This window comes from Simochromis diagramma, unplaced genomic scaffold (genome assembly GCF_900408965.1).
Source record: "Simochromis diagramma unplaced genomic scaffold, fSimDia1.1 OVJJ01000646.1, whole genome shotgun sequence".
NCBI classification, from domain to species: Eukaryota; Metazoa; Chordata; class Actinopteri; order Cichliformes; family Cichlidae; genus Simochromis; species Simochromis diagramma.
The window spans coordinates 594,546-611,637 of NW_024387279.1; the positions used below are offsets into that span (position 1 = coordinate 594,546).

The window sequence follows — 17,092 nt, forward strand, 5'->3', positions numbered from 1 at the left end:
GACAACATTTGCTAGTTAGATGAAGTCAGCTATCTCATCTTAGCATATTTATATGCATATTTATAATCATACGGTTCTTGGAGTGAGTGCATACACTCGTGAAGTTTAGTAACTTCAGGTCACTGCAACAAGCCCAGGTACAGTTTACCGACGGATGGGTGCAGGACCTTGAAATGCACCGTGTAGAACGAAAGACCATCGTACATATCATAAGTTTACCAGTCTCACAAATCGTCTTCATAAATACACATTCCTTAACCGTTTATTAACAGGACCTTTGAGCTCAACGGTAATTAATTAGCAGTGGAAATAATTTCTGGTAGCATCACAGAAATGTAGCAGTGACAATAATATTGTATGCTGTAATCGCACTGGACAATTAGTGATACAAAAAACCTGTTTTACCCTGTGAATAAAAGTATATGTTTTTGTCAATGTACCATAATAACAGAAGCGAAACACAATATTGTGTCAGGACAATTCACTATTTATGCACAATAAACAAAGGAGCATAGCGCGACAATTTCTGTTCAGCGCCAGACTTGCTTGTAACCTATATCACCAATTATGTTATGAAAATGACGCATTAACTACAACAGCAGACTGACCTTTGTGGAAATGCTTGGAGCAGACTAACCTGTGAGCTGGAGTGTTCTGGGACGTTATATTTGGTCTTTGAATGGCTGCAATCCAGGCCATCCGTCGCGTTTTTGTTACTTCGGAAACATGGCTCGAACAATTTCTCTTCAACGACGTAATCCGATAACAACCGATCTCTTTACCCGTCGGCTTCCCGTGGCTGTCATGCGACCGGCTATTGCAGTTAATAATACAACAGCTTCTTGACATTTTTGTGTTTCTTTTTATCGCTGTGTGACTGATTTCAATTGAAAGCCTGCGTGCGCTAGTACCTCTTGCCACGAGTTCCCAGAATCCTTTGCGGTTCTACCCCTGAATGACGTCACATTTTCAATCTCTATATAATATGCATGTTAAATTTTATATTTGGGGTGAAATATCAAGTCTTTTCAAGTAAACCGGTTCAAGTCCAATTCAAGTCCCAAGTCATTGGTGTAAAAGTCCAAGTCAAGTCACAAGTCTTAGAACATTTTTTCAAGTCAAGTCTAAAGTCATAAAATTAATGACTCGAGTCTGACTCGAGTCCAAGTCATGTGACTCGAGTCCACACCTCTGAATATTATTACACAGGAAAAAAAACAACTACATGTAAAATAATTACACCATAACGCCTCTGCCTTTCTAAATGAAGGGACAGTAACTGCGGGTGTGTATGTAAGCGTGTAAAACCTGAGAGTAAGATTAACAGTATTTTGTCTCTATCTGCCATTGTAGAAATTCTCATGTAAACAATAACGTGGCGCACAGCGTGACGTGAAAAAAGGCACATACCTTTGACGTTGCGCGATGAACTCTGTATTCCTTGTCCACATGTAAACGCAAAAAAGGAGTTTTAAAGAATATCAGTTTTCGGTGATTTGAAACACCGTTTACGTGTGGATGAAAGGCCCAAACGCATAGAAACAGCTGCGTTTTCAAAAATACCCGTGTAGGTGTGGACATAGCGTAAAAGAGTTGTAGTGTATTTTATTACTACATGTAATTTATTGCAGTTTACTTTTATGTGTTTAATTGTTTAATAAATGTTTGAGGTGTGAAATAAACTGTGATGGAGTTCTGCACTTCTGCATAGGTTTTTTTTTTTTAATTTGCAGTTTATATTTGCATTTCAAGTTATGAAATATGATTCGTTAAACATGTTTGTGGTTGTTACAGTAAAAAAATATAAATTTTTTCTACAACATTTCTACAGACGTGAGGTTGTGCTGAAAAGAATGATATGAGCTCCTCTGGACCCCAGAGGGTTAAGCATTTTTTTAAAGTAATGCAATAGTTACTTTTCCTAGTAATTAGTTACTTATATAATATTGTAACTCTGCTATCTCAGTTACTTTTTTGAAGAAGTAACTATAACTAATTACTTTTTCAAAGTAACTTGCCCAACACTGCTTGCGAGTTGATGCTCAAGTACAGTGTTCTCTTATAGGAAAAGCTAGCGAAACAGGAACTGCAGCAGAAGCAACAGTGTTTTTCACTCTCTTTTTTTCACTTTGTTTACTGAAAGTGCTTTCTCTGTTACTAAACAAACAGACTGACTTGATAGCTGTTGACTTTGTTGTCCTCAATGTCTCTCTTGTCTGTGTCTTTCCTCTAGTTTGGCCGGACAGAAGTGATCGATAACACACTGAACCCTGACTTTGTTAGGAAGTTTGTCCTTGATTTCTTCTTTGAGGAAAAGCAGAACCTTCGCTTTGATGTGTAAGTAGAAATGTCTCTGTCTTTTCTTTCTACAATGCCACTGTCTGTTTTCCTTTGTTATCACAGGGACTGAATCAACCCTACTATTAGTTTGGCCTTCTGACTCATACCCACTAGATTTAGAAGCTCGCAGTCATTTAATGACTCATCAAATTGTTAAGCGGCAGTGATTTGGCAGGGTAAAAAGTTTTACATGCCTTTGGGTGACAGCCTTCTTCACACTTTTGACAATTATTATTAAAAGTTTTATTATCACTGTCTGAGTATTAACAAACAGTTAATAAAATAAATAAATAAATACATACATACATATAATTGCACGCTTTACCTATACATATAGTGGATAATTATGTCCCTGATGTGTGATGTCTGTGTTTACCATCTCAATTTATTATAACAGGCAGTTTTGCTGTTGTATTTTGAGATTTTGGTTCATTTTAGAAATCACTTTTATAGTGACATATACAAAAATGAAAATATTCAGAGATTTTGTAGTGGTGTACAGCTGCTACAAATGTTGTTTTTTACATTTACATGCTGTTCTGGGTGAAATCGGATCTCTATCTGGTGTATCAGGTGCATTTTGGATCTATCACTGTGGGTCAAATAGAGAATGGTGATTTATGGAATTGTTAAACTGTGAATCTGTACATGACATGCCTGTATGCATTTCTTCCACTGAGGCAGGTTATAGGGTACTCTCAATACTGTCACGACAACTGTCTGTGTTCCCCTCACTTTTGCCGAGGTTCTCTTGGGGGAATCCTAAACAGTATAATAGTAACATAGCTGGTACTATTCCCAAAGTCAAGAAGAGAAGAGCTGCAGCCCAAGTTGATGATCTCAACCTTACATAGCTATGAGATGTAAACATTGTTCAATGTAAACATTGGATACTATTACATAATATCCTGTTTTTCTCAAGTATAATTAAGTCATGAAAGTCAAGTCATAATGTTTAAAAAGGACAACCAGTCTCTCGTGGCATCGAGCTTAGGTCCTCCGATCTCCATGTCAAAATAACCTTGGGCCAGATACTGACTGTCCCCAGTGCATCCACTGGAGTGCGAATGTGTGCATAATAATTAGAAAGTGCTTAAGGACACAGAATAAAATTCTGTATGATTGCAAATAAAACTAAGATTAAGATGAATTTCATTTCATTTACTCAACTTGGACCTGCTACTCTTCGCTCTCTCTCTCTCTCTCTGCGTGTGACTAGTCGAATAGCTGACTAATTATCACTGTTATCAATAGTCTGTACCAGCCTTACTAGTCGTTTAGTCTAGTAAAATTTTAATTGATGCGTAATACTGGTAACTTGAGTTCAAAATGCCTCAATGCCACCAGATGGTGCATCGTTGTTAAGAAATGCCATAAATGCATTAATCAAGGTTTCATCTGTTTGCTAAAATTGGACTGAGGTCACGGATACAAATGGCGGAAATTAGTTTTCTCTGAAAGGTGGAAGGATTATCCCTTAGGGATACAGTTCAGTCATTATCGACAGGCACAGAGTACAGGCATTTCAAGATCCATGTGTGCCTCACATGGATCCTCACTGGTGCATCAAACTCTTCGTGCTTGAAACTTTCTTGGATGTCTGTTACTGTAATGGTTACCAGAGCTTGTTCAGGAAGGTTGCTGTGGTCTGCTCTTGGATCCACTAGCCACTGAGCATTGTTGTTATGGGCTGCATCCTTCTCCCATATGCTCTTTCGATATTGCTCTGTCCCCAGCCTTGGTGGGGCTCTTGTCGTATTGTTCCCCTGTCACTGAGTGTACACCTATCTGTCTGGTATACCTTTTCAGGTGGCTAGCTAAGGCTGTGAGTCTTTGCTTGGCAGTTTTCAAGGCCTCAGGTATGGCAGCTTGCTGTACCTCTTAGGGATCCCTGTCTTCATCACACCTTTCTGCAGCTATGATAGTTGGCTACCTTCCCTTCCCGTTGCCTTAATCTTGGCCTCTAGCCTCTTTCTCCATTTTCTCCATGGCGGGTACTGCTCTTCGTGGCTGAAGTATCAATTCTTTTTCCATGTGGGCACATTAAGGCTTTGGATATTCATTGGAACAAGTCCAGAAGTGTTTGGATAATGGCCTCTGGTTGTGGCTGTCGTGAATCCTTGGTCTCTGGACAACACATTTATCCAGCTTCTATCCACTCCACTGCCCAGTGCTATACTCCTTACAGTTCATGCTGTAAATCACCCTTTAGCCTGAACAGCAACAGAACATGAGGCCCTTCCATGTTCCACCCCACTGTTTTGTAACTACTAGACTGATTCAGTCCCCTTGTCTGCAAAGCTGCAACTGAGAGAGGTTTGCCTCCATGTTCCATTATTGTGAGTTTTGCTGAGTATGTTGCGACACATTTTGTCACCAGGGCAGAACGATAATAGGGCAGCGTATCCATCTGCTGGTTCTGATTAATTTTCTGTTTCAAGGAGGCTGTCACCTTCTGTTTGACTGCATTCTGTCTTCAATGGAAGCTTTTGTGAAGATGCTGAGTAGAGGCCACCTTTCACACCATACCTCATGGTTTCACCTGGCATTTTTCTTTGATTTACTCTGATAAGAGGCATACTCTTCTGTAACTGACTAGCTGCTCTCCTGGTGCTGCCACTCCTGACATGCTGTCTACACTCAAAACACTCCTACAGAGTCTTCCTTCTTCATTTAGCAAGATTATAATAGGTATAATATAGTATATAATATTATATTACAGAGATTAGAGCATACTGTAGGTATTAAAGTTTGAATCATTTCTATCTAACACACTATAATTTGTTCATGTAAATGCGGAGTCTTCTTCACACACAGAGGTGAATTACGGAGTTCCACAAGGCTCTATGCTAGGACCAATTATGTTCACATTATGCATCCTTTCCCTAGGCTAGAGGTCAGCAACCCGTGGCTCACGAGCCACAGAGTAGGGTTAACCATGCCTATTAGTACATATACTATATATATTGATTTGTCATCTCCCAATTACACCTGCCACCTGCCCATCTCTCTCCCTTGGCAGGAGGAGCTTCAACAACTTTTGATGTTAAAGGTTGACAATCCCTGCCTGAAGGAGTACCATTAGAAGGAATATCATATATTTTCACGGCTTTGCAGATGATACCCAGCTTTTTATATACATAAAGCCAAATAACACAACACAAACCAATTAGTTAAACAGCAGTAATGTCTCAAATGTTTCAAAGACATAAAGTCTAGTTGGTCAGGATCGTCTAATTTTCTGCTTCTAAATTCAGATAAGCTGAGGTTAGCATCTAATTACAACAAATTTCTAAAGATCTTGTGTCTAACCAGATGCTTACGCTGGATTGCATTTTCTTGACCTCCAGTAACAATATAAGTCACTTCTGACCATTTTGAAAATGCCCTTCAATGCAAATATTAAACAAATAGGTAGGATTGCTTTCCTTCATTGGCACAGCATCTCTAAAATTAGAACCATCCTGTCTCAGGGTGATACTGAAAAATAAGTTCATGTATTTATTCCTTCTAGGCTGAGCTACAATAATTCATTATTATCAGGATGTCCTAAAAAAAATCCCTGAAAAGCCGTGAGTTGATCCAAAATGCTGCAGCGAGAGTCATGACAGACACATGGCCTAGACCAGGGATCAACAACCTTTAACACCCAAAGAGCCATTTGGACCCAGTTTCCATGGAAAAGAAAACACTGGGAGCCGCAAATACTTTTTGGCATCTAAAATGAAGATAACACTGTTATTGTTTTTTTACCTTTATGCTTTGTATAAACAGCTAAATTGTGTTGCTTATGAAATCCATGAAGTGCTACAGAGAAAATTACATTTTATTTATATAATGAACACATTTTGAACTCTTAAAAACCATAACAAAAAGGAGATACACCCAGTTGAAGGTCTCTTTTAAATGACGCTGAAGCTGAACTTAAATTATTCTTATAGCAAACAAAAACTGTAGTGACCGTCAAGCTTTTATCACCTTTGGAATTTCGCAGCCTGTAGCGGAGCCTTGACCTGAATTTTAAAAATATTTGGAAAAAAGTACTATGCTGCTAAAGGAAAAAAAGGAAAAATAAATATCTGCAAAATATCTGAAATATTTATTTTACGTGGTTAATGTGTGTGGCGGGGCGTGGTCTGCCGCTGTAGGGGAGGCGGACGCACCTGAGCGGCATCTGCAATCACGCCTCGCCGCCTTAAAGTCTGTGCTCTCTCTGCTGTTGTGTTGGTGTGTGTTGGGCTGTGAGCTGAAAAGCTACACCCGGCTGTGTGGACCATGTGTGAAAAGTGGTCAATAAAGAGATGCTGAAAAGCGTGTTCACGGGAAACATCGTCGGGTCTGCCGTGGTATGTTTACAATGGGACTTCTGCCCCTGAACCTGCAAATTGAGGCTGTACGGAGTCACTTTCATCTTTACGCAGGACTGTAAGCTGTCATCTGTGAGGCGTGAGCGGTGTTTGTTTTTACCAGAGGTGGGACCAAGTCATTGTTTTGCAAGTCTCAAGTAAGTCTCAAGTCTTTATCCTCAAGTCTCAAGTCAAGTCTCAAGTAATGTCAGGCAAGTCAGAGTCGAGTCTCAAGTCTGAAACTTTGAATTTCAAGTCCTTTCGAGTCTTTTAAAAAAAAAAAAACGAAAAAATAATGTTGCAGTTATATGCTAAATGTAAATATTAGACCATGTAATTTTTAAATCTGTGTTTTTCTCAACACATGACAAAATAGTGAACTTAGAAAATATACACAAATTGTGAAATTGCACCTCTTTAAAATGCAGCTCAATTAAACCTAGCTCCAAGAATAATTTTCACCGACAGTTCTGAGATAAGCTGCATGTTATTCTTGGATGCGGTTGTAGGACCGGCTTTAAAATCGCATGACAAAAATATCATACACATTAAAAAAAACTGCATCACCAACGTAGCCTGGAAAACATTTGCTAGTTAGATGAAGTCAGCTATCTCATCCTAGCATATTTATATGCATATTTATAATCATACGGTTCTTGGAGTGAGTGCATACACTCATGAAGTTTAGTAACTTCAGGTCACTGCAACAAGCCCAGGTACAGTTTACCGACGGATGGGTACAGGACCTTGAAATGCACCGTGTAGAACGAAAGACCATCGTACGTATCATAAGTTTACCAGTCTCACAAATTGTCGTCATAAATACACATTCGTTAACCGTTTATTAATAGGACCTTTGAGCTCAACGGTAATTAATTAGTAGTGGAAATAATTTCTGGTAGCATCACAGAAATGTAGCAGTGACAATAATATTGTATGCTGTAATCGTACTGGGCAATTAGTGATACAAAAAACCTGTTTTATCCTGTGAATAAAAGTATATGTTTTTGTCAATGTACCATAATAACAGAAGCGAAACGCAATATTGTGTCAGGACAATTCACTATTTATGCACAATAAACACAATAAATAAAGGAGCATAGCGCGACAATTTCTGTTCAGCGCCAGACTTGCTTGTAACCTATATCACTGACGTATTAACTACTAAAAAACACTGACCTTCGTGTAAATGCTTGGAGCAGACTAACCTGTGAGCTGGAGTGTTCTGGGACGTTATATTTGATCTTTGAATGGCTGCAATCCAGACCATCCGTCGCGTCTTTGTTACTTCGGAAACATGGCTTGAACAATTTCTCTTCAACGACGTAATCCGATAACAACCGATCTCTTTACCCGTCAGCTTCCCGTGGCTGTCATGCGACCGGCTATTGCAGTTAATAATACAACAGCTTCTTGACATTTTTGTGTTTCTTTTTATCGCTGTATAACTGATTTTAATTGAAAGCCTGCGTGCGCTAGTACCTCTTGCCACGAGTTCCCAGAATCCTTTGCGGTTCTACCCGTGAATGACGTCACATTTTCAATCTCTATATAATATGCATGTTAAATTTTATATTTGGGGTAAAATATCAAGTCTTTTCAAGTAAACCGGTTCAAGTCCAATTCAAGTCCCAAGTCATTGGTGTAAAAGTCAAAGTCAAGTCACAAGTCTTAGAACATTTTTTCAAGTCAAGTCTAAAGTCATAAAATTAATGACTCGAGTCTGACTCGAGTCCAAGTCATGTGACTCGAGTCCACACCTCTGGTTTTTACCATAGTTCATGATGGAGAATAGCTGCTCACATACGTATGTGGATCCAAAGATCCATACTTGGTCTGCTTGGGGTTGAAAGTCTCCATAAATGCAGGGCATTTCGGCGGGTATGGTTTATGCGAGTGTGACGCTTATTTTCAGCAATGAAAAATAATAACATATAATTTTACTTTTAGATTTCAATATCACAATAATTTTCCAATTTACAACCACAATTTAAAAATACGAACACAAATAAAATACACTTAAGTTAAATACTTATAATTGTTTTTCCAAACCACGCGGAGCCGCAGTATAAGGACTAAAGAGCCGCATGCACCCCTGGCCTAGACAGAGAGAGCATATTTCCAACTTCACGCCCCATCTGTTCTTAAAGACCTAATACTGATCACCCGAATAGGGCACTTTATTCTCAATAATGAGGGGCAGAGCCTTCAGCTTCCAGTTCCCTCTCCTGTGAAAACAGCTCCCAATTTGGATTCAGGAGTCAGACACTATCTCTACTTTTAAGATTAGGTTAAAAATGTCCTTTTTTTTGCTTAAACATATAGTTAGGGCTGGATAAGGTGACCCTAAATCCTCCCTTAGTGATGCTGCAATAGACCTTGGCTGCTGGGTGCTTCCCATGATACACTAAGTGTTTCTTCTTCACTGACCTTTTGTCACTCACTATGTGTTTATACACCACTTTGCATTTATTATTAATCCTTTATTTATCCAGGTAACCAGAAGTTGTTATTAATCTCTGGCTGTCTTCCACATTTTATCTTGGCCCTGTCTTCCTCCCCTCACCCCTGCCTACCCCTGCCTGAGCCTGGTTCTGCTGGAGGTTTCTTCCTGTTTAAAGGGAGTTTTTCTTTCCGACTGTCACCAAAGTGCTTGCTCGTAAGGAGGCCATCTGATTGTTGGGGTTTTCTGCTTTCTCTGTAGTATTGCAATTATTACCTTACAATATAAACACCTTGAGACAACCGTTGTGATTTCACACTGGATAAAAAAACTGAATTGTACAGAATTGAATTGAATTATTATAAATCTAAAACAGTGTTGGAAATTTGTTATTCATTGAACAAAAAATAAGCAATAAAGCCTTAGCTTTTTGGGTCATTGGGAGGCTGTGAAAGTAAGCACCTGTCTAGTCTGTGTTACGAAATCAGTTTCACCCCGGTTCTTTTATTCCTCGGGCATCCAGAGACGGCACCGGACTCAGTAGTCATTTTCACAAAAACCTTTATTCATCTTTAATCATCTTCAGTTAAGCATGCATCTTCTAGAAGGGGAGACGTGCAAGGCCGGTGTCCCTCTGCAGATCTTCACTCCTTTGTTTGTTACAGTCAGCTTTATAGAAGCCACCCCATCATAAAACCCCCATGGTGTGCTGCAAACTCTGTGTCTCTGTGTGTATGCACGAGCACGTGAGTGCCTGTGTGTGCCCGTACCCGTGTGTCTATGTGAGTGCACGTGAGTGACTGTGTGCGCGTACCTGTGTGTATGTGTGCACGTGAGTGAGTGTGCATGTGGGTGTGTGAGTGTGTGAGTGTAACAGTCAAAGCACTGTGTGTGTCGGTATACGTGACTTCCTGCCGGTCATAAAAGTAATCTCCCCACCCAAGCTACACCAAATTCCTTTAGACAACATACAAACCAGAGTTAACATATTACAAACACTGAGACCCCCACTCTGCATCCACTGGGCCATTGGCCTCTTATTGTCTTACATTAAAGATAAGCATGTGGAGAGTCTCCTGCAAACCTGCTTCTAAGTTATAACAATTATGAGTTTTTATTAAAGGTACAAGCATCAGCAATCCCCAACTGTAGCTTCCTGTCTCCTTTCATGACAGGCAGACCCCCAGTGTCCATAAATTCCTTTCCCTCTAAACAATTACACACACTCTCAGGCTACAGCTAAGCCAAACTGAAACACAGACAAATCCTTCCCTATTCCTCTCATCTACTGCTGGACCCTCTCATCTAAGCAAATTTAACACATTGTATTCTAATAATTATTTTCTTGTACTCACAAATTGTTGGACAGGTTTTCAGTATATGTCTTTGGACTGACTGCAATCAGTCCATTGACATATAGGACATTATTTACATCCATACACCTTCCTTTACACTGCGTCTACTTTGTGCTACAGTTCTTTACATTTTCTTTCCAATTCATTACCCAGAAATGATCAACATGCACTTTATAATCTGGTTTCTTAATCACTACAATCTTCTAGCAACAACAAACTAAAAATTTGAAATGCAAATCTATGCAAGGCTTTTAAAAACGTGAGAACTATCCACTGGTGTCTGGATCCTGAGATCCCCTCCTGCATGGCTTTAGTCAGGGTTACAGGTGGACATCTTCTGCCCCGAAGATGTCTTTGTACTTTGAAGTAGGTACTTCTGACTCTTGCTGGAAACTCCTGCCAAGTAACTGAATTTGTCCTCTCACAGTGGATCCAGTCAGTTTCTTGTGTCACGCAAGCAGATGCCAGAAGAAAATAAGCAAAACAAATGAAAACAATATGCAAATGTCAGAAAATGACCAATAAACTCATCTACATGTTTTGCAGTGACATTAGGTGGGAAGGGTAGTTGTGCGTGAAAAATTAATAAATAAGGTAAATTGAAGTTGTGCAGTGTGTTAAGTTAATTCCTTTTCTGTGTTAGCAATAATTCAAAAATGAATTTCAGTGTTATTCTCCCTACATAAACTTTTTCAGTTTAAAGCTTCCTCCTACTGCAGCCGCCCCGCTTAGTGAGGAGTCTTAATCTCTTCACAAGGTAAACCGTTAATGTTGAAATATTAAGTCATGCAAATTATAACTCATCCACTCTTACTCTGTTTAATGCCTGACTAAGTGTCATGCATCATAAGTTTTAGTGTGCTGTACATAGTTACCATAATCCCCATACTTCAAGGAGGCCAAGAAATTATTTGTAGCTGTACCAAACTCCTACTGAGTGCATGTGGCTTCACTTCAGTAAAGAATTTGTTTTCCAAATGTACATTTAAAATAATTTTCATTGCAATGAACATTGTCCCTGACCTTCAGAGCTCTACCAAGTGTTTATAACATAGAAATAGAAAAAAAATAGAAAAAAGATATTTGAATAATAATAAACATGAAAATATTTTTGTCACTTAAAATCACTTAAAAAATTACCAAGCAAACAGACAAAAAGATATGAGGTACAATGTGCAGGTACTCAAACAGAGCACTAATGAAACAAAAATTTCTGCAATCTAGGAAAAGAATAAAATAAAATGAATGAAGAATAAAATGTAGTAATGTTTCCAACTAGGGCTGCCACAATTAGTCGACTAGTCACGATTACGTCAACTAACAAAATCGTCGACGACTGATTTAATAGTGAACGCGTCGTTTGAAGCTTTGTAAGATCACAAAAGACGCAGGAATGAGTAGTAGGATTTGAGAGTGTAATAACGGACTGAAACAGAAGATGGCAGCACTGCATGTACAAGGATGCCAGCTGCCGTTAAACCCCGAAGAAGAAGAAGCTGTGTCCCAGAATTCATAGCGCAGCCCAGCTCAGTTTCCAACAATGGTGGCAGCTAGTTAGTTTTAATATTACTCTTATACTTTTCTTTGCAAGCTCCTTTGACTACGATGACCTGGATGACTGAGACCCTTCACAGACATTGCTCTTATTATTCTTTCTGGGTCACAAAATAAAAGTTTAACATATTTTCAGGCAAGAATGTAGCTGTGTAAACTTCAAATATGAGCTCGGTTTATCAAGACACCACATATTTCAAAAGTGCTCCGACATTTTCGGAGACGTCTGTTACCCACTAGCTCGATAGCGAGGGTGTTTTGTTCAGCTCCAGCCTTGAGGCCACAGCTGGCGCCGAAGGGGTCTCCGCATGAAGTGATGATGGTTTTTACTTTTGTGCGAACAACTCATATGAATTTCAAAGCTGTTCTAACAGTCCAACACTGGTCTCTCAATCTCCCGTTGAAGAGCCGTGAGCTTTCTATGGTGTTATCCAAACTTACGTTCCGTGATGTTGTCATTCTTTTTGCTCAAAGAGCAGCTTCTGAGAACTCACGACCGCAGTGCACTTCTCCAAGATGTGATCGAATTTGCGCTCAAAGGTGTTATTCGAGCTAGCCCCTCCAGATGTAATCCAGTTTTTCACTCAGAGATCTTGTTCTGAGTATTCACGGCAGCCGTGCGTTCTCCAAGATCTTCTCTGTGCTGCACTCAATAAGCCCATTTTGAGAAACTCATGCCTCGTCCCATCATTTCAATCCCAGCGGGCAGCCTTGTCGGGGTTTGAACAGCCGGTTCCGTTTCCTTAATTCTTCGATAAGCCAGGGCCAAGCCAGCTCCGATCAGCAAGAACCCTGTTATCATGGTTCCGAATAGGTAGATATCTTCAGCAGTCAGGCTCACCCAAGCCCAGACTTCTCGTTGAGAAGGGGTGTCAATTGCATTCAGAGACCAGTTGATCAAATCCATAATTCATCTTTTAGGTTTTAGAGAACAGACTGTGAGAGAGTGTTCCAGAGAAAAGAAGTAAAAACACAAGACAAGACAAGGACATAAGAAGCTAAGCAGGGAAGATAAGGGCAGGAGAGGAGAAAAGTGCGACCGCCTTCGCTGAGAGCCAAAAGAGACATGACAAGAATGTCATGTCTCTTGAATGACATTCTTGTCAATCTTCCATGACAAGAACTGAATTTGAATGAAAACACCGGAAGTTGAAAGAAAACAACAAAATTTGAATGAAGAACAACAGAATTTTAATTAAAAACAACAGAATTTGAAAGAAAACAACAACATTCGAATGACAAGAACGGAATTTGAATGAAAACAACAAAATTTGACTGAAAACAACAAAATTTGAATGAAAAGAACTGGATTAGAAGGAAAACAACGGATTTCGAACGAAAACAACAGAATTAGAATGACAAGAACAGAATTTGAATGAAAACACAGGAATTTGAATGAAAACAATAGAATTAGAATGAAAACAATAGAATTAGAATGAAAAGAACTGAATTGGAAGGAAAACTACAGAATTAGAATGACAAGAACGGAATTTGAATAAAAACAACAGAATTTGAATGAAAACCACGGAAATTGAAAGAAAACAACATAATTTGAATGAAAACACTGGATTAGAATGAAAACAATGGATTTCGAACGAAAACAACAGAATTAGAATGACAAGAACAGAATTTGAATGAAAACACCGGAAGTTGAAAGAAAACAACAAAATTTGAATGAAAACCACAGAATTTTAAAGAAAACAACAACATTCGAATGACAAGGACGGAATTTGAATGAAAACAAAATTTGAATGAAAAGAACTGGATTAGAAGGAAAACAACGGCTTTCGAACAAAAACAACAGAATTAGAATGATAAGAAAGGAATTTGAATGAAAACACAGGAATTTGAATGAAAACCATAGATTTAGAATGAAAACAAAAGAATTAGAATGAAAACAACGGATTTCGAATGAAAACAACAGAATTAGGATGACAAGAACGGAATTTGAAATGTTTAACATATTTTCAGGTAAGAATGTAGCTGTGTAAACTTCAAATATCTGCTCAGTTTATCAAGACACCACATATTTTCAAAAGCGCTCCGACATTTTCGGAGACGTCTGTTACCCACTAGCTCGATAGCGAGCCGGGGGCAAGGCTCACTAGAGCCGCTGAGAACACCGGACTCCCAGCAAATCGTTTTCAAACCCACCGCCGTCTTTTGCTACTCAGGTTAAACATGTAATATAAGTCACTTAGATAACTTAAAAATGTTATTGTTTGGCTTTTTTCAGTATTTTATTTGTTCCTGAGTAAATCGGATTGGCTGAGATTTAAGTTATAGTTTTTACACAGCTGAATAAACGTCAAGCAGACAGCTGATTATCAGAAGTGTGAGATGCTCGAGAATATACTCCGATGTCCTGTTTTATTTTAGATAGCAAGGAGTTTATTAAACTCCACCGAAACAATCTGCAAATGTCATTAAAATTTAATAAACTATCATCTTGTCTTTATTTTTAGTTTGCACATACCTTAAACACTTAAAGCTGTAAGCTAATGATAGTTATATAAGAGCAGATGCTGCTGGTGCAATAAGCTGTACGTTGTACGTCCAATGGATGCATGATCTGATTAGTCGACTAATCGCAAAAATAATCGGTGACTAGTCGACTATCAAAATAATCGTTTGTGGCAGCCCTATTTCCAACAATATAAGTAGATGCAGAGAGTCTCATAAAAACATATAGCACTGTCAATTACGGTTTTGTTAATGAACCTACGAGTAATAAGTCTCCTACAGCGGTGATGAGTCTATCCAAGGCTCAAAGTGTGATTTTGCATGCGGGGAAACCCTAAATATTGGTGTAGTGGGGGAGGTGGAGGTAAGTCACATAAGAATTTATATTATGAGTTCATGCTGTTTTCTTTGTGTAATGGGTGTGGTCAGATGTGCTGTAGTTTGAGGTTTACTGCTCTTTGTGGACTTAGTCAACAACAATCAACTCTATATAAGCAGATGTCACATCCTTTCAACCCCTAAACAGAATAATGCTACTGTAGTATAAAGGTGGAAATGGGGGCGTGTTAATAAAGAACATCAGCTTAATTCAAATTGATTACTTCTACCAAAGTACTTCTAGAAACAAGCCCTCTCACTCAGCAGTCAAATGAACATTGGTACTTTTTTTATTTATCATTTCAGTGGTCAGTGGGACATAGAAACTGCACAGTCAACTTTGATTTAAAAAAGTTTTTACTTTTATGCGGTTGTGGATGTTATGTAAATGTTTCATAAATTTTAATTCAGAATTCAGAATTGAAATTCAGAAAGACACTGGATTGCCATTCGGATTTGAGAAGTGTAGTCGGATGGTAACGAAAAAGGGGAAGGTAGTCAGAACTGAGGGGATTGAAATACCAGAAGGCAACATTGCAGACATCGAGGACAGCTAAAAGTACCTGGGAATCCCACAGGGAAATAAGAACCACGAAGAGGCTGCAAGGAAAGCTGCAACCACCAGGTACTTGCAGAGGGTCAGGCAAGTCCTTTAGAAGTCAGCTGAACGGTAAGAACGAGATCCGGGCTATCAACACCTACACCCTGCCTGTGGTACCCTGCTGGGATAATAGGCTGGCCAAAGGAGGAGATAGAAACCACTGACATCAAGACAAGGAAGCTCCTGACCATGCATGGAGGGTTTCACCCCAAGTCCAGCACCCTGACGCTGTACGCTAGCAGAAGGAAGGAGGCCAGAGACTGGTGAGTGTCAGCACCACAGTTCAGGATGAGGCAGCGAACATCCACGAGTACATCAGCAAGATGGCCCCAACCAACCGCGTGCTTAGTGAATACTTCAGGCAGCAGAAACCCAAGATAGAGGAGGAAGAGGAGGAAAAATCATGGAAGGACAGGCCCCTGCACAAGTATGGACCACCGGCAACCAGTGGCTGAAATAATCATAGCATCACAGTGTAACCAACCCGTTCTCACTCCCAAAGCGTAACATTTTACGCTAGGTGACAAATCGTCACCATATTACGTTTTCGGCTACCCACCACATTCCTAAATGACGACCTCGGAAAAAGAGGAAATATGAGAACCGTCTGGACTGAACCTACACATGTTCACTCTTTTTCTTCAAATCGCTTAGAAGCACGCTATTTAACATCTTTACAGTCCTGGTTAAGGTCAGGAATAAGGTTATGGTCAGGGCTAGGGATAAGGTTAGGTTTAGGGCTGGAATACAGGGCTGGAACGTCTACTACCGCGGGAGCTTCATTGCACTGGATTCCAGCCATAACCTGCCGCGTACCATAAGAACGCCGAAGGTCTCCTTTCGCGTTCCTCAGGAACGCCGCGGGACGTGACAAAACGTCGACATGTTACGCCTCGGGAGTGAGAACGCTCTGGTGTAACAACCCTTATCATTGTGGTATAGCACCGCTAGGGGGTGTTGCCCAACTATTGTAGTAGTTGGGTTGGGGGGAGTCTCCTAGTGTGTGTGACGTGTGTGTGTGTATGTTATGTGTCTGTTCCGAGAGAGACCTCACCATTGTAACGGGCTGGCATCGGCGCCTGTCCATCCCCGCACATGCATGTATGAACGGAGTAGAGCTGTGGAGACCTGGCTTGTATGGTCTTATGTTGCTAACGTCAAATAAAGGTCAGTTGTTAAATTGAACTGACTGGCCTCGAGTTATCCGGCTAACCTCACATAACCGCTGGACCTGCTAGCCGCTCTTTCCTCGCCAGACTGCTGTTACAACAGGAGCAAGCTCTGAGCGTAAGATCCATAGAGGCTGGGGTCTATCACACCAGGCAATATTAACCAGGCAAGAGCCCAGGTGCAGGCTGTGTAAAGAGCCCCTGACACAATCCAGCACATAACAGCAGGGTGCATGGTTAGCAGGCAGGGCATACATGGAACGTCATAACCAAGTGGCTTTGTGGAGTATGGCCCGCACGTCCCGAGGTCAAAATGGGAGACGCCCCCTAGGGTGGTGAGGAATGACTAAGCTAAGGTCCTGTGGGACTTTCAGATACAAACGGACAAAATGGTGGTGGCTAACCAACCGGACATAGCAGTGGACGACAAGCAGAGGAAGACG

At 40.1% G+C, this 17,092-nt stretch overlaps 1 protein-coding gene across 3 annotated transcripts in view; it reads left to right on the top strand.

Annotated features, from left to right (window-relative positions):
• Positions 1-17,092, top strand: part of LOC120715793 (copine-9-like) — a 207,682-nt gene that overhangs the window by 38,616 nt on the left and 151,974 nt on the right. For all 3 annotated transcript variants that reach the window (XM_040002952.1, XM_040002953.1, XM_040002954.1), the window contains exon 4: positions 2,234-2,337. In XM_040002952.1, coding sequence (XP_039858886.1) covers positions 2,234-2,337 — 104 coding nt within the window. The remainder of the gene's footprint in view (positions 1-2,233; positions 2,338-17,092) is intronic.